This window comes from Rattus rattus, chromosome 1, assembly GCF_011064425.1.
Source record: "Rattus rattus isolate New Zealand chromosome 1, Rrattus_CSIRO_v1, whole genome shotgun sequence".
NCBI lineage: Eukaryota > Metazoa > Chordata > Mammalia > Rodentia > Muridae > Rattus > Rattus rattus.
This window is the reverse complement of record NC_046154.1, coordinates 250,067,845-250,092,598: the sequence shown is the minus strand read 5'-3', so window position 1 is coordinate 250,092,598 and position 24,754 is coordinate 250,067,845. Positions and strand designations below refer to the sequence as shown.

The 24,754-nt window shown below is 52.7% G+C and overlaps 1 protein-coding gene across 1 annotated transcript in view; it reads right to left on the bottom strand.

The window, feature by feature from the left end:
• Positions 1–24,754, bottom strand: part of Cacna1i (calcium voltage-gated channel subunit alpha1 I) — a 110,051-nt gene that overhangs the window by 72,917 nt on the left and 12,380 nt on the right. The window contains 2 exon segments of the mRNA XM_032918103.1: positions 3,287–3,420; positions 4,185–4,296. Coding sequence (XP_032773994.1) covers positions 3,287–3,420; positions 4,185–4,296 — 246 coding nt within the window.

Below are 24,754 nucleotides of genomic sequence, written 5' to 3'. Positions count from 1 at the left end.
ACCCTCACCCTGTCCTCTCCACCACACCACTCCCACTGTAGTGAAGACCCTGGAGACAGGGGTAGACCTGCAGGTATTCATGACTCTGGGAGAAAGTCCCCCATGAAGTCAATAGATGAGTTGCATTGCCAGGGGTCCCAATGAAAGTGACAGTATGGGGCCTCCCTGACCAATCCTGTTCCTACGGGAAGACTCTGAATATGTGCTTTCCGTACCAGCTCTATGCCAGCCTTCCCCGATACTGAGGGTTGTGGCCAGAAGAGCCTGTCACGGGACAGTGGGTGCTGAGGCTGGCAGTCCTCCCCCTGCTCCAGCTTGGAGATCCAGGTGTGCCAGCAGACAAGAGCAGAACAAGAAACAGAGCTGAGCTTGAGGTCTAATGGGCAGAGCAAGAGAGCCTGAGGTGGGAAGGGTAGACCCAAAGGAATGACATCCCTGGGACAAGTTAGGGAAAGGCGCCTGGTGTGCCATTCACCTGGGAAGTCAGAGGCGGGTGAGCTCTGAATTCAAAGCCAGGCAAGGCTACACAGGGAGGCCCTGTTAGCGTGAGCTAACAGACTCACCTGATAGTGTTTCAGTATCTAGGGGACAATGCCTTTGTTTGATTTACTCTTTCCTGTTAATTAAAAGGTGTGGATGCTGGCAAGTTGCAAGCTAATTTGTAGATTTTTACCAGGCAGAGATGGATGCCATTTCTGCCCAACAGAAAAGGCTTCTGCCCCTCACCAACCTGTGGTGCCTTTATAGGAGGCCATCACCAGGCTGACCCTTAGCTCTAGTGGTCCCCCAAGGCCCTCTTCTACACTCCCAGACGCTATGGCCAGGCCACTATCTCCCCTATCCCTCATTTAGCATAATAACCAGCAGTACACCGGGGCACTCTAAGATTTTACACAAGGGCTACTTTTCTTCATCATTGGGTGTGTGTGTGTGTGTGTGTGTGTGTGTGTGTGTGTGTGTGTGTGTGTGTGTGTGTGTGTGTTAACTTGAAAATGACGCACTGATCTGAGGTTCCTTCCAGAATCAGGGGCTTTAGGGAGGCATCATTGGTATTCCCAGGAAGAAGAGGGTAGACAGCATAGCCATAAAACAAAAACAGGCACAAACTGTCCTGAAACCCAGAAAAACACAAGAGCAAGAAGACGTCCAGGGGATGAGAAGGACAGAGGAGGGCACCGTTCTAGCAGAGGCCGGGAAGGGAGAGAGGACCCTGCTGAGAGCCCAGGGGTGACTCACAAAGCTAAGACTAGAACTCCCTCCCATCCAGTGAACCCAGGACAGATACAGAGACAAGAGAGAGGAGGGTAACAGGAATTTGAAGAGGACAGAGCATGAGGAGAATGAGCTAGAAAACCGAAGAAGAAGCTGGACAAGCACTTTGAGCCAACAAAGAGCTTGAAACTAGAGCTACGAGTTCTAGACACCCCAGAGAAAGTCCAAATTCTGGAGACAAGGAGGAAAACAACCAGCTTGGCTAGACAAAGCTTTGGGCTTCCAAGAAAAGGGAGCAGGGTGGCACTGGTCCCCTGCAGCCCCGTGTTATCAATTCACATGGTACAATGTCACCGGTTCTAAGAGAGTAAAATCACAATCTATGAAGAGCAGGCACACACTGTCCTTCCCATTCCGAGATCAAAGGGATGGGTTTGCACAGCCAAGATTAAAAAATGATACTCTCCAAACCCTTTTCTTTGAAACTCTACTTAAGGGTATTCTCCAGTCAGCCCAAAATGAGAACAGACCTGACAAAGGCATCATTGACCTGGGACCCAAGAAACCATCTGAAATCTTCCTGCCTCCAGGCAGGGTCCAAATCCCTAGGGACAAGAGGCCGGGAGCCGGAATGGCAGCACCAGAGGCAGAGCAATGGGACAAACCATCACATCTCAGGACAGAGCCCAAGAACTCAGCGTCCTCCAGGGCCTCGGTGTCTCTAGTTCCCTCTCAGCCACTTGCAGGTGGCTTTGCTGCCCCTTATGGATGGCAGAATACTCAAGTACAAATACATACATGAGCTCCCCCACACACTGACAGGCACACAGCCATTCATGGCCACCCGCCTTCTCTTCTAACTCCTGCCCTGCTGAGCCACCACTAGGCATGGCTAGTGCCTGTGTGTCTTTTACCTCCCATGTCAAGTCCCATGTCCCCAGTCTGGTTCCATGGGATTCCTGGGTTAAATGCTCTCAGGCAAACACAGCATGTTGTGTGGACAGACCCCGACCCCAGCAGAGCTGCTGGACACTGTCCTAGACGGTGAGTCTGGCAGGACTGACCCGCATATGGCCTCTCCTTCTCACCTGGCCCTCAGGGCAGTACCCATACTCAACAGAGCCCTCTGCATCCCTGGCTGCTGGACGGACTCCAGGGGAGCAGGGAGGAAGCCTGGAGCGCTGCTCCAAATGGGCAAAGTGGAACCTAGTTTCTCCTGGCTCCTCGGCCTGTGGCCTGTGGCTTTGTTCTTTTTTTAGTCAAGTCTTGTTTAGGATTCCTAGGTGAACCAATCCTCCCACTGAAAGCCATCAGGGCTTCCTTAGACATGTCGCTTAAGTCTGCCCTCCATTTCTGACTTGCTGAGTGACTGTGATGATGGTGATGGTGATGACAGTGACCATGATAATGGTGATGGTGATGACAGTGACAATGGTTATGGTGGTGGCAGAGACAGTGACTGGTGATGGTAATATCAGTGACAATGGTTATGGTGGTGGTGATGACAGTGACAATGGTTATGGTGGTGGTGATGACAGTGACAATGGTTATGGTGGTGGTGATGACAGTGACAATGGTTATGGTGGTGGTGATGACAGTGACAATGGTTATGGTGGTGGTGATGACAGTGACAATGGTTATGGTGGTGGTGATGACAGTGACAATGGTTATGGTGGTGAAGGTGATGATATAACAATGATGATAACGGTGTTGGTGCTGCAGCTGCTGCTGGTGACAGCCTGCACTCCTTGATGCGCATTTTGACCAGGTTGAGATCTTTACTTCTTTTTTACAGATGGGGAAATAGAGGCTTCTCAAAGTTAATTGCCTTTCCCAAAGGCATGCAATGAATCAGCATAAAACACTCAGTCTAAGCTGCCCATCACACAACAGATGCTTACAGCAGCCACTGGAAGGGACAGCTGTCTGTCTAGGCCATCTCCACAGAGCACTGTCTCTCCTGCCCCCTGGCCAGGGGCCCTCCATTCTCACACAGCATCCGCATCATCTCCCAGAAGCCCCTTGGTTAGCTATATGAAAGCTGGCATGCACCAAAAACCAGGTCATTACCTACCCTGCCATGACAATGAAGAAATCCAGGCGGTTCCATGTGTCCCCGAGGTAGCACTTCTTGCCAAAAATGCCCAGGGCCACCATCTTAAGCACCATCTCCATGGCAAAGAAGATGAAGATGAAGTCATCAAAGACCTGAGGTACAGGAGGAAGACAGACAGGGCAGAGTGAACTCTGTGGCAAGAGTGGAAGTCAGAGCTACTGTCAAACATGGGACAGGAAGAAAAGCTCAGAGGCCCTTGTCCACTCAATATCTTCACAAAGAGGAGACCAGGGACCAGTGAAAGGGATAAAGTTGCCCAGGATTACACAGCCTGTTCTCCTCATGGCTTTAGCCCAGGCAATGGCAAGGACCCTGGGGTTGAGCACCAGGCTCTCCCTCATGATCTCTAATAATCACTAAGCACTAGAACAGACAAGAACTACTCTCATTCCTAATTCTCGCAATGGCACACATGGGGTAGGCCACTTTACAAGCTAAGGAAACAAGTCCAGAGAGGTCAAGCCACTTGCCCTGGGTCACACAGCAACTCTGTGCCAGGATTAAAATGAAAGTCTGGTCTGGTTCCCAGGGATGGGCGTCAAATACTCTACTGCATCTCAGAGCCCTGCTCTACGGTCCCTCACACCATGCCCAAAACCATGCAGATGCCACATCAGGACCTACCCGGGAGAAGGATGGGAGAAATCCAAGAGGCCATAGGGAAGAGGGCACTAGGGAGCCAAGGCTACTACACTTCCGCTGTGTGAATGGGAAGGGGTGAGGAGCCTCGGCTGGGAACCAAAGCTGGCTGGAGGGCAGTTAGTCAGGAGAGGTGAGGAGCTGTGCTACAGTGGAGCCCAGAGCCTGGAAGGGAGCACCAGTTGGGAGGGAGGGCGGAGACAACCGAGAGACTCACCTGCAGGATCTTGCAGCGGTCCGACAGGCACTCCATGTCATCACATGGCTGGTACATGCCCAGGGTCACACAGTTCAGCAGAATAACCAGCATGCTCACACACTCGAACCACGTGTATGGAGTCAAGGGCGAATCGGTGACAGCGTGGCCCAGGGTGCTACACTCCTGAATGTGTGACACCCCAGGAACAGACACACAGACCATTCCTACTCCTACCCCCACCCCTGTGGACCCCTCAACAACGGCCCAGGTCCAAGTTTTCAAAGACCACGCAGTTGGCCTGCCCCGCCACCTGGGAATGACCAACGCCATGCCCTGCAAGGAACCAAGTGAAACCACTGAAGCATCCCACTAGAGGATGCTTCCAGTCCCACCCAGGAAGGAGTAGCTCCCAGAAAGGTCCCCAGCCTCAATACCTCTGATGCTAGCCTTCTCTTCTCCCCCTCCCATCCCCCTGCAGAGGCTTCGTGCTTCTCATCCAAGGTATGGGTCTGCACTTCTGAGACCCACTGGACGCATTCTCTTGACCTGCCCATCTCTGTGAGGTTGAACCTCACAGTCATTCTCTGACCGCTGTCCCCGGATCAGCCCCACCCAGAGAGTTGGCTTCCCAGGTTCTGCCGCAGCAAAATGCTGCAGCCTGGAGCCAGGGCATCTAGAGATCAGTTCTTCGATCAGCTGCAGGCCCAGTGGGATAAAGGGATCCCACAGGCAAGACAGAGGAGAACCTCCTAACACCCACCTCCCTGCTAGCAACCCTTCTTAGGCCAGGGCTGACCCCATCCACTCTTGCCTATCTCAATCTACCCAATGGGAGAGCTTAAAACTCAAAGGGACCTTGGTGCTGTGTCACTCACAGCGCCCCTAGCTGTCACCATATGAGAAAGCTAAAGCCTGCTTATATCCTCCCAAATGGCCCCTCCTCTCTTACACAAGTCCTTGGGGTTAAGGAGATCTGTGCCCCCAAAAAGTGAATCATGGTGAGAAGAAGGGAAACCACACAACAGCATAAATGACTGAGGTCAGACTCGGGGGTGAAGTGCCAGACTAAGGAGCCTGTCAGATGACTCACTCCCTTCTAGTAGTTTCTCATCTACCAGGAAGGAGACTGACAGCCCCTGCCACCAGCTGTACCCACACTCCTGTCCCTGACTCCAGCACTTAGCATCTGGGTACAGAGCTGCCACCTGCTGTCAGAGCAGCCAGCCGTGCCGGAGACCAGGGCCTGAATGTGAACTCCAGTCCCTGGAGCCCTGTGGCTCTGGGGTCTCAAGCAAGTCCCTTCCCATCTCTAAGTTCACAGCAGCTCCTCACTGGAGCCTAGGGGCACCTCACAGGTTCACAGAGGCTGTCTGGACCCCTCCTTATAGCGTGGGAGCCATTAAAAACATCAGGGAGAGGGTTGGGGATTTAGCTCAGTGGTAGAGCGCTTGCCTAGGTAGCGCAAGGCCCTGGGTTCGGTCCCCAGCTCCGAAAAAAAAAAAAAGAAAAAGAAAAAAAAAAAAAATCAGGGAGACATCTCTTCTCAGAGCCACTGCTCTGGCCCCTGGCTTCTCCTGGCATAAGTTCAGAAGCTCTCCCCAAAGCTGGCCAGCAAGACCTACCCTCCTCCTCTCCTTCCCCTGACTGCCTCCCTCCAGCCTGTGGCCTCCCGCTTTCCCAGTCTGGTGTCAGGCAGTCCCACCCACCTCTTCCCCAGAAGCCCCTCCCCCAACAGTCCTCCTAAGCAGTCTAAGACTCATTGTCTCCGCCCACTCTTGAGCAGTGTCTGGGTCCCTGGGATCCATGCTCTCAGCTCTAACCATAACAGCATGTAGATGCTCAACCAAGACTTGCCAAGAGATTTACATGAGTTTCTCTGAAGGCTCTGGCCACACCAGCTCAACCCCAAACCCATGAAGCCACACCAGCCCACCACAGACAGATGTCAACCACAGCAGACTGGACCCCTCCTGCCTGCTAAGAGAACTGACCTAGTTTCCATGGCAACAACCCCCTCTGCTCCCCAGACCCTGCTCACCTTGAAAGCTGCCTTCCATGGCCTCTTCCCTGCCCTGCTCCTTCCTGTCCCTGGCCTAGCTGCCACTCTCCCGCCATAGCCTGTAATTAATTTCAGTCACTGCCAGGCCCCCTTTGAGCCCCAGCCTTGTTTTAGCAGTAGCTTTGTCATTAATTAACTTTTTTGAAGTTCAAACGTTCTAATTACCAGCGAGCATCCCCGTTCCCCTTGATCCCCTCCCCCCCACTCCCCACCTCCCTCTCATAGCCCAGTTTCTGCTGCCTCTGTCCTTCCAGGGGACCCAGACCCAAGTGCACTTGACAGGCCCATTCACAGGTGGGGGAAGTCAAGGCCTTTCCTTGGATCATGTGGACATCAGTGGGAGCTTGGCCAGTGTCCCCTCCCAGCCCTTGGTCCTGTGTCTGCAGAGCCCCTGCCTCCCTGGAGCTGCAGCTCTGGCTCCTGCCTCCCCAGTGGGCCCCACGTGATGCCAGGCACTGAATCCTCAGGCTCCTTAATAAAACTAAATGCAATACAAAGGGAACAGAGTTAGCCAGGTGTAACAGGACACACCTGTAACCCCAGCACTCCAGAGTCAGAGGCAGGAGGATCAAGAGTTGAAAGTCCCAGGGCAGTGGCTTTAACCCTATAATCCCACCAGAGGCAGAAGGATCTGAGTTCGAGGCCAGCCTGGTCTACAGGGGCAGCCAGGACTACACAAAGAAACCCTAAAAACTGAGGGGGGGGAGCGAGAGAGAGAGAGAGAGAGAGAGAGAGAGAGAGAGAGAGAGAGAGAGAGAGAGAGAGAGATATGAAGGTCGTCCACAGCTACGTGATGAGTCTGAAGCTGTTTCAGCCTGCGTGAGGTCCTGTCTTGGCGGGAAGTAAGCAGTTGCTGAGGCAACCCTAAATGTGCAACTATACCTGTCTTTTCTGGCCCCCAAACTAGTCTGTCCCCTCCAGGTTAATCTCTCTCCTGCTCAAAAGCCTCCATGATTCTCCATCACCCCTGAGCCTGACAGGTAAAGCCAAGGTAAAGCCAAGGACTCTGATCTCCGTGAGTTCACTGCCCGAACCTTCTGCTGGCCCTGGCGCACATTAGCTTGTTACGGGCAAGCATCCCCCTACATAGCTTTATCTCTCCTCCAAGGCAAACCCTGCCCACCCCTCATAACCTCACTCGCGTGCCACGCATTCCAAAAGCTTCCACCTTCCGCCCCTCTCAGGCTGGTGCCCAGCCTTCCACCCACCCGGTCTAGCACATACCACTGTGATGAACTTGGCGGTCGCTATGACTGCTTCATGCCAGGCACCCTAGGGACATGACCTTAACTGTCGCCACCACCCATCAGGGAGAGACGAGGAAGTGGGTCTGGAGAGCCTACATGACTTTCTACAAAGTCACACTGCATCTAAGGCTGAGCAACTCAAAGCTCCAACCGCTTCCTCTGTAGCTCAGCCACCCTGAACGTGGCACAGAGGCCCTGCAGGCAGAGCAGGTCCAGCCCCTGGGCCCTCAGCTCCTGCTGGCCTCAGGCGCAAGGGGAAATCCCAGATGGCAAGGCCTGGGTCCCATCCAAGAACTCCAAGACTCAGAAGTCAGGCCAGCGTGGCACTGCTGCCCGTGGCTCCTGACACATTCCCGCTGGCTCAGGGATGAAAGGCCCCAGGCGTCCTGGAAGATAAACCAGGCCATGCATGCAGCGAGGGTAAGAGCTGTCAGAGCAGTCAGAGCCTTGGGCTGCTTGGTGGCCTGGTCCGATACCCACTTTCCCACCATTACTCATAAGTACCAAGGAGCTCAAGCAGGCCGGGCTGAGTTCTGGAAAAATGGATGGGAAGATGGAGACCCCCAAGAAGGAAGACGGGGGAAGTCAGGCAATAAAACGGGTGGGGTCTGAATGCCGTCTCCACAAGAAAGCAGAGTAATCAATTTCTCCCCATTGCCCCTCACAGCCAGAAACAAAGCCCTGGACTGGTGTTTAAGGATGTGCAAAGAAGACCCCCAACCACTCTGCCTTCCTTGCCTGGAGACTCTCAGTCCTGTAGGGCTGAGAGCAGAGTAGCCTCCTTTAATCCCAAGACAGCATGGGATCCATGACCCCACTGCATGATGGGTAATGGGGACAGAGACTTGGCCAGAAGAGCAACAATACTCATAGCACCCTGACCATTGGGGACCCCTGAGTCAAAACAGCTTCTTGCCTCTCCCAACACTACCTGTCACCCCGAACAGCCCCAGAGTGGTGACCACCCGAGGAACCCCTGAGAAACCTGCAGGGCAAATCAGTGTCCATCCGATCAATGCAATTGCCTTAGTAGCAAAGCTGGCTTTTCAGCAGGCTCGAGAGAAGACACTCTAGCACCCTTGTGGGTGGCAGGGACCTTCCAACACCTCAACCCACCATCAGCCAGACCTGGGGGGAATTCTCCAGAATCCTGGACCCTTCCCAGCTCTCCACACTCCCACTGCTTCCCAAAGTCCTCAAGGCCTCACAGGGAATTAATGAGCACATGTGGAGCGCCTGCTGTATACCAGGTGTCTCGTGAACACCTGCCAGTCACAAACACTTCCCAGGTGACCAAGAGTATCTGCTAATGAGCTTTCTAACCAGACATCAAGCCGAGAGGACAGGCATAGGCCTGCGCGTGATCCTGATCTCAGGGAGGTAGAGGCAGAATGTGAGTTTGAGGCCAGCCTGGGCTTCAAACATACTACCTCAGACAAAACTGCAATGTCACCACATGCAGTAAGGAGCTAGGAGGTCCCAGCCTGCAGAGCCAGCACAGCAGGGTCTATAAGGAGGAGCCTAACAACAAAGCCAGGGTTCTCTCACACACAGGTGTTCTCTCTTAATATGGCCTTCCGTGGAGGCTGAAGGTATCTTTACAATAGCTCACACACAGCCTTTCAAAGAGGCTCAGCCTGGCTGGGTGTGAGGGAACACTCCTGCCACTTCAGTGCTCACTCAGGAGACTACAGCAGGGGGACCACTAGTCAGAGGACACCTGAACTACAGAGACCCTGCCTCAGAAACAAAGACAAGAAAAGAAGCAGGCAGCCCACAGAAACCCAAGCTCGAGATTAAAGTACCTGGTGTCTCTGGACAGTCCCTTAACCTGGCAGACACTACGGCTGCGGCCATTTGGCACATAAGGGAATTGAGGCAGCCACCGTCGTGGCAAGTGTCATAGCAGAATCTGTATGGCCTCTTGCTGATTCCAGATCCCATGTTCTCAACCACATCTTGGCCACACTGGGCTCAGCACCTCAGACCCGGGGCTCCCTGACGTTGAGTGTTTAAGGGACCCTGCTTTACCATTCTTGACTGGCAGCTTCAGGAGAGAAAGACAGGGCTGTGTTTGCCACCTCAGCCATAAAAGATCAAGCTGAATCAATATGAAACTCCATAGCCTGGCACTGAGGCCTGAGGAGGCCAGAATGTGTGTCAGGGTAGGTGGACTCAGGGACTCCACCACCATACAAGGGGGACACACACACACACACACACACACACACACACACACACACACACACACACACACCTGCCAGGCCCAGGCAGAAGAGTGACCCAGTAGAGGGACAGTGCCACTCTCCCTAACAGGCCCTGCAGGGCAGCCTCCTCTCAGAGAGCTGCCAGAGGCCTGCATGGTTACCATGGCGACCACCACCCTCCTTCCTGCATTGCTGATGAGAGACTTCTGTACTTGGGGTGGGGGGAGCTGGGGAGGGGAGGCTGGGGAGGGACACTGGGCTAGGCGGGGGTGGCCACGTTTGTTTTTATTTTTGCCAAATCTGAAATCTATCCATTTCCCAGGGTTCTACTCAGTTGTCTAAATATGTCAAGTGGAAGAAGGCGGCTGGGGCCAAGTCCTCCATGATGGGGAGCAGGCACAGCAGACAGTCAGTCTCCCTGTCAAGCTCTCTTGGTCTGTCTCCAGGACAGTGGAGAGCTCAGGCCCCAGGCACCTCAGATCTTGAGCCAGTTCTGTTTCCCTAAGGTCAGGTCCCCAAGCCTCTCTGGAACACCTGCTGTGTACCTGCTGTGTATCAGTGTACTGAGGTAAAGAAAGTTCACTTCATTCCCTGGAGGTCCCCAGAATGTCCCCATTCCTGACATGTGGTCCTATTGTGTTCACCATAAGGACGGTGGCCGCCATGTTTGAATGCCTGAGAATAAAGACCATTCATTCATTCATTCATTGATTATCTATTAATCTCCTCAACTAATCTCTATGGGCAATAGCCATTCTGAAGAGCTGTTTAACAATGTCTACTGCAGTTAAGCACAGACTCAGGCTTGGGAGGCAAGCAGTGACATCCAGGGACACTGCTCAACACCTACACTGCACAGGACAGCCCCTGTCACAAAGAATCAGTCAGCCCCAGTGGTCAACAACGTCGAGGCTGAGAAACTTCTTCGGGATACTTCTGCAGCGGCATACTACACAATCGGGAAAGAGAATGAGCATCCAATATACACAGGACGGAGGGATCTCTGCTGGGTGAAAAGAAAAACACAGAGATCATGTGAGTCCGTCGATGAAGTTCGAACTGAGGCAAAGACTCTCGGAACAGCAGGGAGGCGGGAAATCCTGTAGATGAAGAGGCTCAGGTCACCTCCAAAGACTGAGACAGTCTCATGGGAGTGGTGGCCACAGAAGACAATGGTAGGGACCTGTCTAGACCCCGTGGTGTGTGGTCTCACCTGTCAACAGAAAGCAAAACAGAAGCTGGGCAGGGGCACCCACACCTGCAATCCTGGCACTCAGGAAGCTGAGGCAGGAGGATCTCAAGTTTGAGACATCATCTCAAAAAAAAAAAAAGGGGGGGAGACAAAAAAGGAAGGAAGGAAGAGGAAGGAAGGGAAAGAAAAAAGAACGATCTCTCCATGGAAAAATAAAAATACAATTAAAACACCAGCTGGGGCTGGAGAGAAGGCTCGGTGGTTAAGAGCAATGGCTGCTCTTCCAGAGGACCTGGGTTCTGTTCCCAGATCCCACATGGAAGCTCACAGTAGCTCCAGTGCTAGGGGATCCAATGCCCTCTTCTGGCCAATGTGGACATCAAGCACAAATGTGGTACACAGACATAAGTGCAGATGAAAACTCATACACAAAATAAAAATAAATCTTAAACAAACGGTCTGGGGTTCAGGTGGTAGAGTGATTGCTTAGCATAATTTCGAAGCCCTGGAGTCAATCCCAAGCATACATGCATATATATATATATATATATATATATATATATATATATATATATATAGTGTATGTGTGTGTGTGTGTGTGTGTGTGTGTGTGTGTGTGTGTGTGTGTGTGTATATATATATATATATATATCCTTGTATCCCAACAGAAGGAAGGCCACAAGGAAGCTCGTCATTGGCTACCTAGTGAGTTCAAAGCCAGACGGAATATATAAAGCCCTGATTCAAAGATAAATGAACAAACTCACAAGCTTCATGCTGGGGCTCCCATTGGCTCTGACATCCAATGAGATTTTCCCAGCAGCCCTTGCACCTCTGCTCAGTGACTTATGGGCAGTCCCAGCTAAGGAAGGTACTAGCTAGGGTTGGCCCCATGTGATACCTCTTCTGGTATGTGTTTGTAAATCCCCTGGGCCTCACCACCCTCACTGTGCCACAGGGAGACGGCCACACTCACTTTCCCGTCACAGAAAAGAAGATCTAGAGACTGTGCAACTGGCCCAGCAATACAAATGGCGCAGCAGTTGAGCTCGTGCAGAAAGCTGCTCCAGGAAGTCAACTGATATACAGGCTACCGGTTCCCCTCAGCCTGCAGGCTCCCAGTGACAGGAAGTGTCCTGAAGGACAGAGAGCCTCGCCTGGTTGACTCTGCATACAAGCCCTGAAGTCCCTTAAAATAATGACAAGTCGAGTCTACCCTCTTCTCTCCCTTCCCATCCCCAACTCCCTCTCAGAGCCCCCACCTATGACTCCCTGACTCCCATATGCCCGGCAAGCAATGGCGCCTGGCACAGTCAGCCAGAGGGGGAGAGGCAACAGTACGCAAAGATGCCGGTCTGGAAGAGAACTCAGGGACAGTAGCCCACAGGAAAGAGGCTCTGGCCAAGAAGACTTGCCAGACATAGCACTTGGCTACTAGGGAAGAAAGGGTGGGGCAGACACCAGGGCCACAGCTATGCAGAGATGAACATGGCCTTAGGAGCCCACCTCAAAGAAACTGTACCTACAGAGTAGGAGACTTCACCGTGACTTTCAGCAGCCGAGTGTGAACGCATCTGCTGGCATCTACTAGCACTACTGACTAGACTTGGGTGCCTCACCCCAGCCACCCTGTGCTCCTCATGACAGAACAAGACCATCCTATCCCGCAAGTCTTCCCTGGGACCCAGGGTGTCGGCAGCAGCTCTGAGGAGGCACCATGGAGGCTGGGGGTGGGGGGGTGTTGCAGGTCAGTTTCCCGTCCTGAACGCCATCTCTTCTCCTTTGTCACATCTACCATTCCCTATTCAACACCCGAGGCTCATTACTCTGCTAACACTCCTCTGCTGAGGCCTCCCTCTGGGCCTGGTGCCTAGAAACCAGAATGAAGGACACTTGGTCCCTGATACCAGAGACCCAGTAGAAACAATGCTGCTCCTCCTCCAGTGACCTGTCCTTTACCACATCTGCCCCAGAACACGCATGCCTGTTAATATTCACCAGTGTGTTCCCACAGCAACATACACACACAGCACACACACATACACACACACACATATACACACATATACACATACCCACACACACACACATACATACATACATACACATACATGCATACACACACAAACACAGACACACATGGTGTGCTCACAACCTCCTCTCCCTTGATCCCAGCCAGTAGCTCCAGACCTGACCAACCCCACTCCTTTGAGAACACAAGTTCTTTCTCTTTTCTGTCTTAAACACAGAAATAATGGATTTTTTTTCTTTTATTCATTTATTCATAGCGGGGCATGGCATATGTGTCGGGGTCAGAGGACAAACTATAGGAATCTATTCCCTCCTTCCACCAATGTGGGTTCTAAGGACTGAACTTAGGTTCCCAGGCTTGACAGCAAGCACCTTTCAGATTAAACCATCTTGCTAGCCCAGAACAGTGTTTTTGTTGCTACTGTGTGTGGTGGTGGTGATGGTTCTTTAGTTTGGGTTTTGTTTGCTCGATTTTTGGTTTTTTCAAAACAGTCTTTCTCTATGTAACAGCCCTGGCCATCCTAGAACTCTCTATGTAGACCAGGCTGGCCTCAAACTCAGAGATCTGCCTGCCTCTGTTTCCCAAGTGCTGAAATTATAGGTGTGCACCTCCATACCTGGCTTCAAAAAGAGTTTTGAATGCAAATGTCCTAAAAACATAGGAATAGAGAATGAACTGCTATACTAAAATAATTATCAAAAATATCAAGATATAGATATAGGATTAGATGTATAGGTACTATAACAGGGTCTTACTTGTGAGGCCAGGCTAGCCCACACTTTTAACAGTTTTTGTTTTGTTCTTGTTTCTGGGACAAGGTCTCTGTCTGTAGCTCTGACTGTCCTAGAACTCACTACATGGAGCAGGCTAGCCTTGAGCCTAGGGACATCCACCTGCCTCTGCCTCCTGAGTGCTGGAATTAAAGGTGCCTAACTCCTGGCCTCAAGCTTGAAATCCTCCTGCCTCAGCCTACCAAGAACTGAGATTGAAGGCATGAAGACACTCCACACCAAGAAAAATATGCTTATTAATTAAATCAATTACACGTTTTGTTACCAACACAATAAGTAACCAAGTCCAGTGGTAGGTCTGAGGTTTTGTGTTACTCTGTCACCATGATGGATGCACCTGCTAATCCAAGAGCCCTGCAGTATCCCTGCTGTGACAGGAAACACTGATGACTCTTCTCCCAGGTGGTAGGAACTATGGCTGTGCCGGGGGTGAGGGGGTGGAGTAGAGGGGGTGGCTCCAGTGTTTGTCTTTTTAATCCTCACTGTTTATAAAAGGAAATGCTAAATTTGAGCCACAGGTCCATGAAACTCAATTTGTCCCCACAAGAGCTCATGAGCCCAAGCTTAAGACCGTTCCTGTTCTAGGAACCCCCAGGCCAGAGAAGTCGCCCCAAGTCCCCAGTCTGGTGGTCCTCCCAATTCCTGGACTCTAATCTTCCAATATCAGGTCTCAGGTGCCAGTCCTGGGTCCTGTGTCTCCTCTCCCTGACCCCAGCGCTGACAGCCTTCCATGGGATAGAGTCCAAGGTTATCCCGAGACTGTACTCATTGTCAGCCCAAGCGAGAACCCCAGATTCTGCACCAAAGATTTCTGTCAACCATGTTCATCACACATCATGACATGAGGACATGTCAACCCCTCTCCTCTGGCCAGAACACGTTCCTGTGTGTTTCTACCTTTCCACCAACCTTGGAGCCTCTGGAGCCTCCTTCCACCACAGGCAACTGTCCACAGCCCTCTGAGCTTCCTTCCATGTTCGTGACCCTGAAAATGTGTCCATTTCACCACCAGAGCCATCCTTCCTCCTACTCCTCATACCCCACTGTCTCTGGACAGCCCTCTCCTTCAGCCTGGCCTTCCAAGATGCATCATCCACACGTGGCCCCGCAGCTCTTCCGAAACCACAGTCTTAAATGCCCCACACCACACCACCTTCAGCCTCTGCTTCTCAGCCCTCGACACTTGGCTGGGTACTTGGCGACAATTGTCTTCACCTCTGTTGAGGCTCATCACTGCCTACACAACCTCTACCGCCTCACCCTGCCTGCTAAGAGGCGTTCTGTCAAAAGCCTCCCTACACATCCGCTCTGTGCAGCGATGTGGGTCCAGGCCTGGGAAAGCAGCATGCATCAACAGAATATGGAGCTTGAATACAAGAAGTTCTCTAACTAGCAGAAGGGGAGTCATACATTGCATACCAAAGACTCTGAAAAGGATCTGTGGGGAGAATAACAGTGTCCCAACACAGGTTTGTCTTGGCACTGAGCAGGTGACAGGAGGCATTAAAAATGGGGACAGGTGTGGCCAACTAGCATTCACCAGATATGAACCGTCAGATGAGTGGAAGGGCTGAAGCATGTGTGGGTAGGAGGAAGGGAGGGACCTCCTCACGGAGGAAACATGAGAGACGGTTAGGTTAAGCAGAAGCATCTATTTGGATGCTGCATTCATGTGAGAGGCTGTAGGTGGCTGTGGTAGAGCCGGTGATGGAAGACAGGTAAGAGGACGGGTAGGTGGATGAACGGATGGATGGATGGATGGATGGATGGATGGATGGATGGATGGATGGATGGATGGATGGATGGATGGATGGACAAATGGAGAGATGGACCTGTAGTTGGATGAGTACATGAATGGATGGATGGTTGGGTGGCTGAGTGGAAGGATGGGTGGGTGGGTGGGTAGATAAATGGGTAGATATGAGTAGGTGAATGAATCATGCATGATAGGTGGGTAGGTAGATGAATGATAGATGGGTGGGTAGATAGATGGATGGATGGGCAGATAGACAGACAGATGAATGGACAGACTGACAAATGGATGAATAGATGAGTAGCTGGGTGAGTGGTTGAATGAACAAACGATGGATTCGTGGGTAGGTGTGTGGGCAGAGGACAGATGGACAGATGGGTTCCTGGAAGGTGCTGGACATGTGACACTGTGGGCAATGGCAGTTCCACCAGGGAATGAGGCCCAGGTGGTCCAGGAAACCCTTTGCTCGGGACCAGCTTAGCCTTCCCACCCATCCGAGACTCATCCTCAGGCTCTGACAGACCCAGTTCGCACTGTCCTCTCCTTCCCCACCAGACTTCCTAACCTCACCTCCAGTGATTTGGGGACAAGGCAGCCTTCTCTATGGGCTGTCCTATGCATGGGAGGAGGTGTGCCTCCAGACATTGTCAAATGTCCCCTGTGGGCAAAATTAGCCTGAGAGCAACCTCCAGCTCCCAATTGTATGGGTTGGCAAACTGATGCCCAGAGAAAGAGTTGTTTGCCCTCTGGGTCACCATGCTTGTACCCTACAGAGAACAGACCTGGCCTGTGGGACAGACAGTCGGGTCTCATCACCACCAGCAGCTGGCAGTGATCCGAGTAGGTCTCGGAACCTCTCCCACTGCAGCTTCAACCTCACATGGACACCAAGCCCAGAGAGGCTAAGGTACAGGCCCAGCACCGCATAGCTCTACATGGCCACGCCACAAAAGACAGGCTTCCCCTCCGCAACTTGCAGGGAGATAAGCAGAAAGACATTCTGACTGATTAAAAAGACTATTGTTCACTGAGGGAAAAACAAATGGGGCTATTTGTCTCCCAACAGGATCCTGATGGTCTGAGGGAAGGGGCAGGTCAGGGTCAGCTTAGAGGCTTCCAGAGCGAACTAGAAACCAATCAGCTTTAAGTTCCCAGGCAGTCCATGTCATGTTCATGTGTTCCTTGTCATCTCCATCAGTCTCACCTCAGGCTGGGTGGTCCTACCTAGCAATGGCATCCCTGGCCTCCTCCTGATCCACACAGTGGGGATCTGCTGGGCTCCCAAGTCAGGATGAGCTGACCTCATGATCTCATTCATCCCTGTGGTCCCAGGACTCCTCTTCCCAGCTCTCCCACCACCCTCCTTCTAAAGGGTTGGACTTGGTTGCCCCTCACATTTGACCAGGAGCTCGGTAGACACCTTGAGTACCTGGACTTGCTTGGTGGCCATGGGCACCTCCATTCCGAGCCAGCAAGTTCCAACTCCCATTGAATGAACAACCAATGGGGTCAAACAATGTCACTGCAGGAACCTCCTGGCTGGTTTCAGGCTGTCTCTCTCTCTCAGAAGCCCTCCACACACATGCCAGGGCGCATGCACATATGCACGTGCACACACATATAAAAGACATTATTTAATAAATTTTTTAAAAAGACAAGGAAAAGGAAGAAAAGTGGGTGTGCCCGTGGTCTGTCCCCGCTGGTCACCTGTCATACCCCACCACACCTCCCAGTGTGACAAGCACAAGTCCTGCCCTGTTATGTCAGACCTTGCTCTCCGGCCCTTGCCTAGTGCACTATACCAGCCCCACAAATCCCCACTATTCCTCTATCAGCAACATATTCCTTCAACTGTTCCGGAAACTCCTACTCATGCAGCAAGACCCAGTTGGAAAAACCCTTTCCTGCAGTTAAGTTTCACCAATACCCCAGGACTCCATCACAGGCAGCCTTAAACCCCAACCCCACCCCCACCCCCGAGCAATTCCCAAATGCAAATGCAAATATGCTCTCCAACACAGCCCCTGAGGCCACCCGGTGGGATCAGAATCTCCCTAGCCCAACCAGCCTCCTTTAACTGACTGTTGGGACCCTGGTGACCAGTTGGAGTGCAGCCTCTCCTCCGGCCTCCAGTTGCATCTTGGGGGATGGTACTTGACGTTGACTTTTATCTCTGAGAAAAACAACTTTCTCCACACCAGATGGAGGAAACGGACAATTTCCCGGGCATGTGTTGCTTCTCCGGGCTGTACTCGCCACCGTCTGGACTGTCCCATTAGGCCAGGACTGGAGGAGGAGGGGACAGCTCCCTGTCGGGAGCCCCTCCTACTCAGAAGGAGATGAGCCAGGAAACCTGGACAGAGGGTCCATAGTGCTGAGCTCTAACTGAACAGCTTGCTTGTACTATATAATATAATATATAGTATATAATAATTATATATAAGAGACTCTACCTCTTCACATTCAACAGGTAGTCTTGAGCGAATTACACTCTCCTAGGTTCCCCACCCTGCTCCCAGCTAATGGACAGTTAGCACACTCCTTACACACACACACACACACACACACACACACACACACACACACACAATGCTCTCTCTTCCCCTAGGGCAGCACACTTCCCACCTGCATCCCCTGGGTTCCTGAGCCCATCACCAGTGTTCAGTACCCAGCCAGCTACCTCAGGCCCTGTAGCTCTCCCAGGCCTTCTGAATGTGTACAGGAACACTCAGCACTTAGCAGTGTGCCCATTGCTGGCCCTGGAACTCTTGTTCCATCCCAGTGTTCCCCACCAGGTTCCGCCACAGCCCCATTACACAGACACACAAGCAGAGGCTCGGCAAGGGAAGGGGTCTCACCCAAGGCCACTCGGGCATGGAGCCAAGCTCAGGTCTTCTACTCAGACACGGAGATACAGACACCCTGGCATCACCTCTGAGTCACCTGTGCCCAACATCAGCACCAAAGGCTATAGCATCCCAGCATCCACCCCCCTCTCTAGACCCCAGAACACACTAGGATCTGCCACTTGTCACCAAGGTCCCCAAGCACCTTCTTCTGGTATGTCTCATAGTCCTCACTCCTAGAGCCACACAGTGACCAGCACCATGACCTGAGACACCTGGCAGTCAGTGGCTGACCTTGGTCCCATGATTCCCATACTCCATGGATAGATAGATGCTCTGAGTCTCTCATGAGCACCATAAGCCTCCTGGGCTGTAACCACAACAAAACCTGCCCCACTCCTACCCAGAGATGGGCCAGCTCAGTCAGGGCAAATACCAGAATCAGCCCCTGGCCACTTTATCAGCCCCAGCAGACAGCTGCCTGGAGCCCCACAAACATGGCAGCAGAGGAATGGAGGCCTGGCTCTCCCTTCCAGACCGACTGCTGCCTGTCCTGCCGTTCTGCAACCAGGAAGAGACTAAATGGTCTCAGAGGGAGGGGGCTTATCCAAGGTTACCAAGTGGCTGGTGGAACCTGCCTGATCCCAAGTAGAGAAGAGGCCATGTTTACTCTCCTCAGTACTAGCTGTCACTGGCCCAGGAGCACACAGGAAGGGGAGGGGCTACAGCCTCAATGCCCAGCCGATGCCCAGCTGGCCACAGCCAGAAGGTTCCTGAGGATATACACCAAGAATCTGGGAACTCTGATCTACCATACTGCCCGGAACTGCCAAGCAAACTTCTGGCCCCCAGGCAGAGTGTAGAGAACTGGGTTCAGGCAGTTTTTTATCCAGAGTTCTGGATAAAGCTGGGGCAGGGGGGTAACAGAATGGCAGGTTCATGCCAGCTTTGCCACATGTTGGCTATGTAGCCTGACTGGATAAAAGAAACTCAACTTCTAGGAGCCTCACTGTCCTCATCTGTAAAATGGGGTTATGAAGACACCTGTCTTCAAAGATGGCTAGGATAGCTAAAGACAATGCTGCAGGTAGAACCCTCCAGCCAGCCGATGGCATATGGATAGACACCGGAGGCCTGGCAGGAGCCACCTCTAATCCTCTGTCACGGCCCCATTACAGAGGTGAAAAAGTAGGTCTCCAGGATAGACGGTGACTGTGAGCAAATGCAATCACTTACCCTTAAGAGGGGCTTTGTAAGCCTACAGGGGGTAGAAAGGGGGGTACCCATATTAGTCATGGCTTGGGGAGGGAAGCAGGTGACAGATGCCATGGTCGGCTAATGTCTGCCCTGACATTGGCTTGGCCATGAGCTGCCAGACTCGCACTGATTCGTGTTAATAACAGCGATCGAATCAGATTTTCCCTGGGAACAATGTCCTCTGAAGGTGTGAGGTTCCATCTACAGGACCTGTCGCCTGGCATCTTATTGAATCTCCTGTGGGCAAAGTGTTCCCAGGGCTATGCATCCATGCATGAGAGCCCGTTCACCCCAAGACTCCCAATATCAGCCCTGCCCCTTTGTGCCACTCCACTGCTAACATCCCCCTCACGTATGACTCTCGTCTTCAGCATGTCTGTGAAGGGGACACTATCCTCGGGGGAACTCTGGCCATGTCTGTCCAGCAATGAGCCTGAGAACCAGTCCCAGGCTGTGTGACTCAGGTGGCCAGCCACTTCCACAAGCCACTCTTCTCTCCCCATGAGTCAAACGGCCCCATCTTTCTCCTGGCATCCCAAACCCAGAGGCCTTCCAGTTGCTGGCGAGTGGTCCAGGCCCAGGCCAGGCAGGGAGTGAGCTGACGCTTGGGTGAGCGGGATCCCCGCCTACGAGGGTCCCCACCACCTGGTGGCTCACTGTGAGTCAGGCAGTGACTCAGGCCCTGCTTGCTCTAAGCCGTGCAAGAAGCTGAGTCAGGAGCACCAAGTTCCAGAAAACCCTGGGCCAGGGCTCCAAGAACCAGGGATGTGAACTCAGGATGGACTGTCAGGGGCAGAGCCCCATTGCCCTGCCCTGCCTGGGACTGGTCATGAGGAGGCAGCTCCCACTTGCCTGGCCTGACATTGCAGGCCTTCACCCTTTGGGTTCAATTTTTAGTGGGGAGGTGACCATCTGCAAAGATTACACATGCAAAGGGTTGTCACGGTAGTCACGGTAACCAAGGGGACAGTCCAGCAGTCCATGCCCGAGATCAGGAATGACCAATCCTACAATACCCAACATAGTCCAGACCCTCAAACACCAACAGCCTGAAATCCAAGCAGGGCTCCATTAATGAGCAGAGTTAGATTAACCCTGACGAGGGTTAGGTTAAACATCTCCCCACCGTGCTCTCCCACCAAGGAGAACTAAGTTCAGTACTACATAAGCATTAAGGGCACCACTTTAATACTACCCTAATTTCCTCCCGCTGAGGAGGACTAGGTTAGACGCTGCCTGACACTGTTCCCACGGACTGTGGGAGGGAGACATTTCCGACCAGGAAAGCATGTCGGATCTCAACACCCAATAGAAGCCAAGTCTCCAAGACAGGCTGTCTCTGAGCACGGGACGCCTACTCTGACGGCCCCGAGTCCTGTGGCAGACTCCCCTGTTGACAACAGTAGTCTCCTGGCTCCCACCCACCCTGTCTACTAGGAAACCAGCCTCAGCTCTGTGACCACAGCCCAAAGTCCCAGGTCCCTGGACCCCAGACAGGCAACGTCCCTGCTACCCAGTTCACATATCTGGAGCATAAATTTTGCAAAATTTGCACTGTTGACGTGTCCAGCTCTCCTGTCACCTAGCCTCAAATCCTACCTGTAAACTCTTAGACCCAGTCACAGAGGCATCTAGACTCTCTGAGCATGGGATCCCTGACCTCACTCTGCTTTGGCACCACCCAGCTGTGACCCCAACTGTGACCTGAAGTGTCACGGAGTGGGGTGGGGACTCAGTCCTCACCCACTCGGTCCCCACCCCAGTACAGGAGCAGCAGCTGCTTCCACTAACAGCAGCAGACGGCCAGGGTTGAGGAAACTCTCCCAAGAAAGAGAATAAAGGAAAGGAGAGAGGGAGGGAGGGAGGGAGGGAGGGGAAGGATGGGTTGGGAAGGAGAGAGGATGGAAGGAAGGTGGAGGAGGTGGAGGGAAGATGGAGAAAGTGGGTGCCAGAGGAGAGGGAGATGGGGAGGTGGAGGCACAGAAGATGGAGGAGGAAGAAGAAAAGAGGGGAAGCAAATGGGAGAAGGATGGAGGTGAGGAAAGGGAAGGGGGACTGAAGAGGAAGCAAGAGGAGGGGAAAAGAGGAGGGTGGAGAAAGGGTAAAGGAGGGTGAAGAGGAGGATGGAGAGAAAAGAAAGGGAGAGGAGCAGGGAGAAAAGATGGAGGATAGAGTGTGGGAAGAGGAGGAATAGATCTTGGGGTGGAGGAAGAAATATAGGAAGGGAGAGTGGAGAGGGGAGGAGAAAGATGGAGGGAAGACGAGGAAAGGACGGGAGGGATGAAGGGTGAGGAGGGTAGAAGGAGTCGGATACAGGGAAAGGCAGGAGGATGGGGGAGGATGGGGGGGGAGGGATGGGGGAGGCAGGAGGATGGGGGAGGAGGGGAGGCAGGAGGATGGGGGAGGATGGGGAGGGGAGGATGGGGAGGCAGGGGATGGGGGAGGCAGGAGGATGGAGGGGAGGAGGGGGAGGCAGGGGGGAGGCAGGAGGGATGGAGAGGAGAGGGTGGGATGCAGGGGGGGAGGCAGGAGGATGGGGGGGGAGGGATGGGGGGAGGCAGGAGGATGGAGGAGGTGGGAGCAGGGGAGGCAGGAGGATGGGGGGGATGCAGGGGCAGGGAGGATGGGGGAGGAGTGGGATGAGGAGGATGGAGCAGGGAGGGGGAGGCAGGAGGATGGGGAGGAGGGGATGGAGGGGGGGGAGGCAGGAGGATGGGGGGAGTGGGATGCAGGGGGGAGGGGAGGATGGGGGAGGTGATGGGGGGAGGAGTGGGATGGGGCAGGAGGATGGGGGGGTGGGATGGGGAGGCAGGAGGATGGAGGGGGATGGAGGGAGGCAGGAGGGATGGAGGGAGGAGGGATGCAGGGGGAGGCAGGAGGATGGGGAGGAGTGGGATGCAGGGGGGCAGGAGGATGGGGGAGGTGGGATGGGGGAGGCAGGAGGATGGGGGAGGAGTGGGATGCAGGGGGGAGTGGGAGGCAGGAGGATGGAGGGAGGAGTGGGAGGCAGGAGGATGGAGGGAGGAGTGGGATGCAGGGAGAGGCAGGAGGATGAATGAAGACAGCAGAGGGGAGAACAGAAGTGCAGCTGAACTGTGTCCTACCCTTCAGCTTCAATCTCTCTTTTTGAACTTTATTTTTATTATTTTTGCATGTGTGTACCATACATGTTCAGAGACCTGCCGAGGCCAGAAGAAGGAGTCAGATCCCTTGGGGCTTGTCTTACTCAGGGATTCTATCACTGTGACTAAACATCATGACCACAAGCAACTTGGGGAAGAAAGGGTTAATCTGACTTATAGCTCTTAGGTCCCACTCCATCCCTGAGGGAAGTCAAGATAGTCAACAAAGAGCCAGGAGACAGGAGCTGAAGCAGAGGCCATGGAGGGGTGCTGCCTACCGCCTTGCTCCCCACAGCTTGTTCAGCCTGCTTTCTTATACATCTCAGGACCACCAGCCAAGGAGGACGTCACCCCATGTGGGCTGGGCTCACTCACATCAGCCATTAATCAAGAAAATACCAGCCGGGCATAGTGGCTCACACCTTTAATCCCAGCCCTCAGATGGGTCTCAGAGTTCAAGGCCAGCCTGCTCTACAGAGTGAGTTTCAGGACAGACAGAGCTACACATAGAAACCTTGTCTCAAAAGAAAAAAAAAGGGGGGTTGGGGATTTAGCTCAGTGGTTAGAGCGAGAGAGAGAGAGAAAGAAAGAGAAAAAGAGAGAGAGAGAGAAAAAAAAAAAAAGAAAAGGAAAGAAAATATAAAAAAGAAAAGAAAAAAAAAAAAAAAGAAAAAAAAGGAAGGAAGGAAAGAAGGGGAAAGGAAAGGAGAAGAAGAAAAGAAAAAGGCCCCCACAGGCTTGTGTATTTTGGATGGAGGTATTTTCTCAGTCGAGTCCCCTCCTTCCCAAATATCAACTTGTGTAAAGTTGACAAAATCTAGCCAGGAAGAGCTGGATGTGGTTGTGAGCGGTCGTGGGTCTTCTGGAAGAGAGGACACACAGTTAACTACTGAGCCGTCTCTTCAGCCACCTTCACCCAGCTCTGCCACGGGCCCTTCCCTCCTCCTGAGCCAGCCCCATTGTGTCCTACTCAAACTGGACTCTCTGAGCAGAGGAGACAGGGAGGGTGAAGTCAATGGGCAGAGTGGCTGGAGGGCCTATTTACCCAACAGGTCAGCAGTGTAGCTGCCCAGTCTAGTTAGGTGACAGCCTGAGTTCCAGTAGGCACTGTCCCACCGGGTAAGCATGGTTGGCCTGGAAGCCTGCTGGAAGGAGACTTCTCACCTGCCCCTCCTCTCCAGATGGAGGCCCTGGGGATCAGAGAAAAGGGCTGACACAAAGTCACACATACGCAATGCACAGGACACTCACTGGTCCCTCCTTGGGACAACATTGCCATGTCAGCCTAGTCAGCCCTACCAGAACCTACCAGAATCAGACTCTAAGCTGAGATGTTCCACAGGCCAGAGCCATGGTGACCAGCCTACCAACAGAAGCCCAGAGAGGCCCAGTGACTTAATGTCATACAGCATCCAAAATGTTCTGACACCTGCCAAGATAACCCTCTAACCTTGTTCCACTGTCTCCCTGGTCCTCTAGCCTTCTCTTCCTTGACAGCTCAAATCCAGCCAGGCATGATGATTCACACTTTTGATCCCAGTACTCAGGAGGCAGAGGTAGGCAGATCTCTATGAGTTCAAGGCCAAGGCCAGCCTGATCTACATAGTGAGTTCAAGGACAACCTGGGTTACATAGAGACCTTGTCTTAAAAAGAAAAAAAAGGGGGGGGGGGAGGCTGGAGAGATGACTCAGTGGTTAAGAGCACTGACTGCTCTTCCAGAGGTCCTGAGTTCAATTCCCAGCAACCACATGGTGGCTCACAACCATCTGTAATGGCATCCAATGTCCTCTTCTGGTGTCTGAAGACAGCAACAGTGTACTCATATAAATAAAATAAATAAATTCCTTTTTAAGAAGGGAGGGAAGGAAGGAAGACCCATCAAACCTCCTACAGTCACCTCTTCTCTGACCTGGACTCCATCTGCTCACATGCTGCATGCCCTTAAGTTTCCTTCAACACTTGTTAAAATTGTTTTTTGTGTGGGGTTGGGGATTTAGCTCAGTGGTAGAGCGCTTGCCTAGGAAGCGAAGGCCCTGGGTTCAGTCCCCAGCTCAAAAAAAAGAAACCAAAAAAAAAAATTG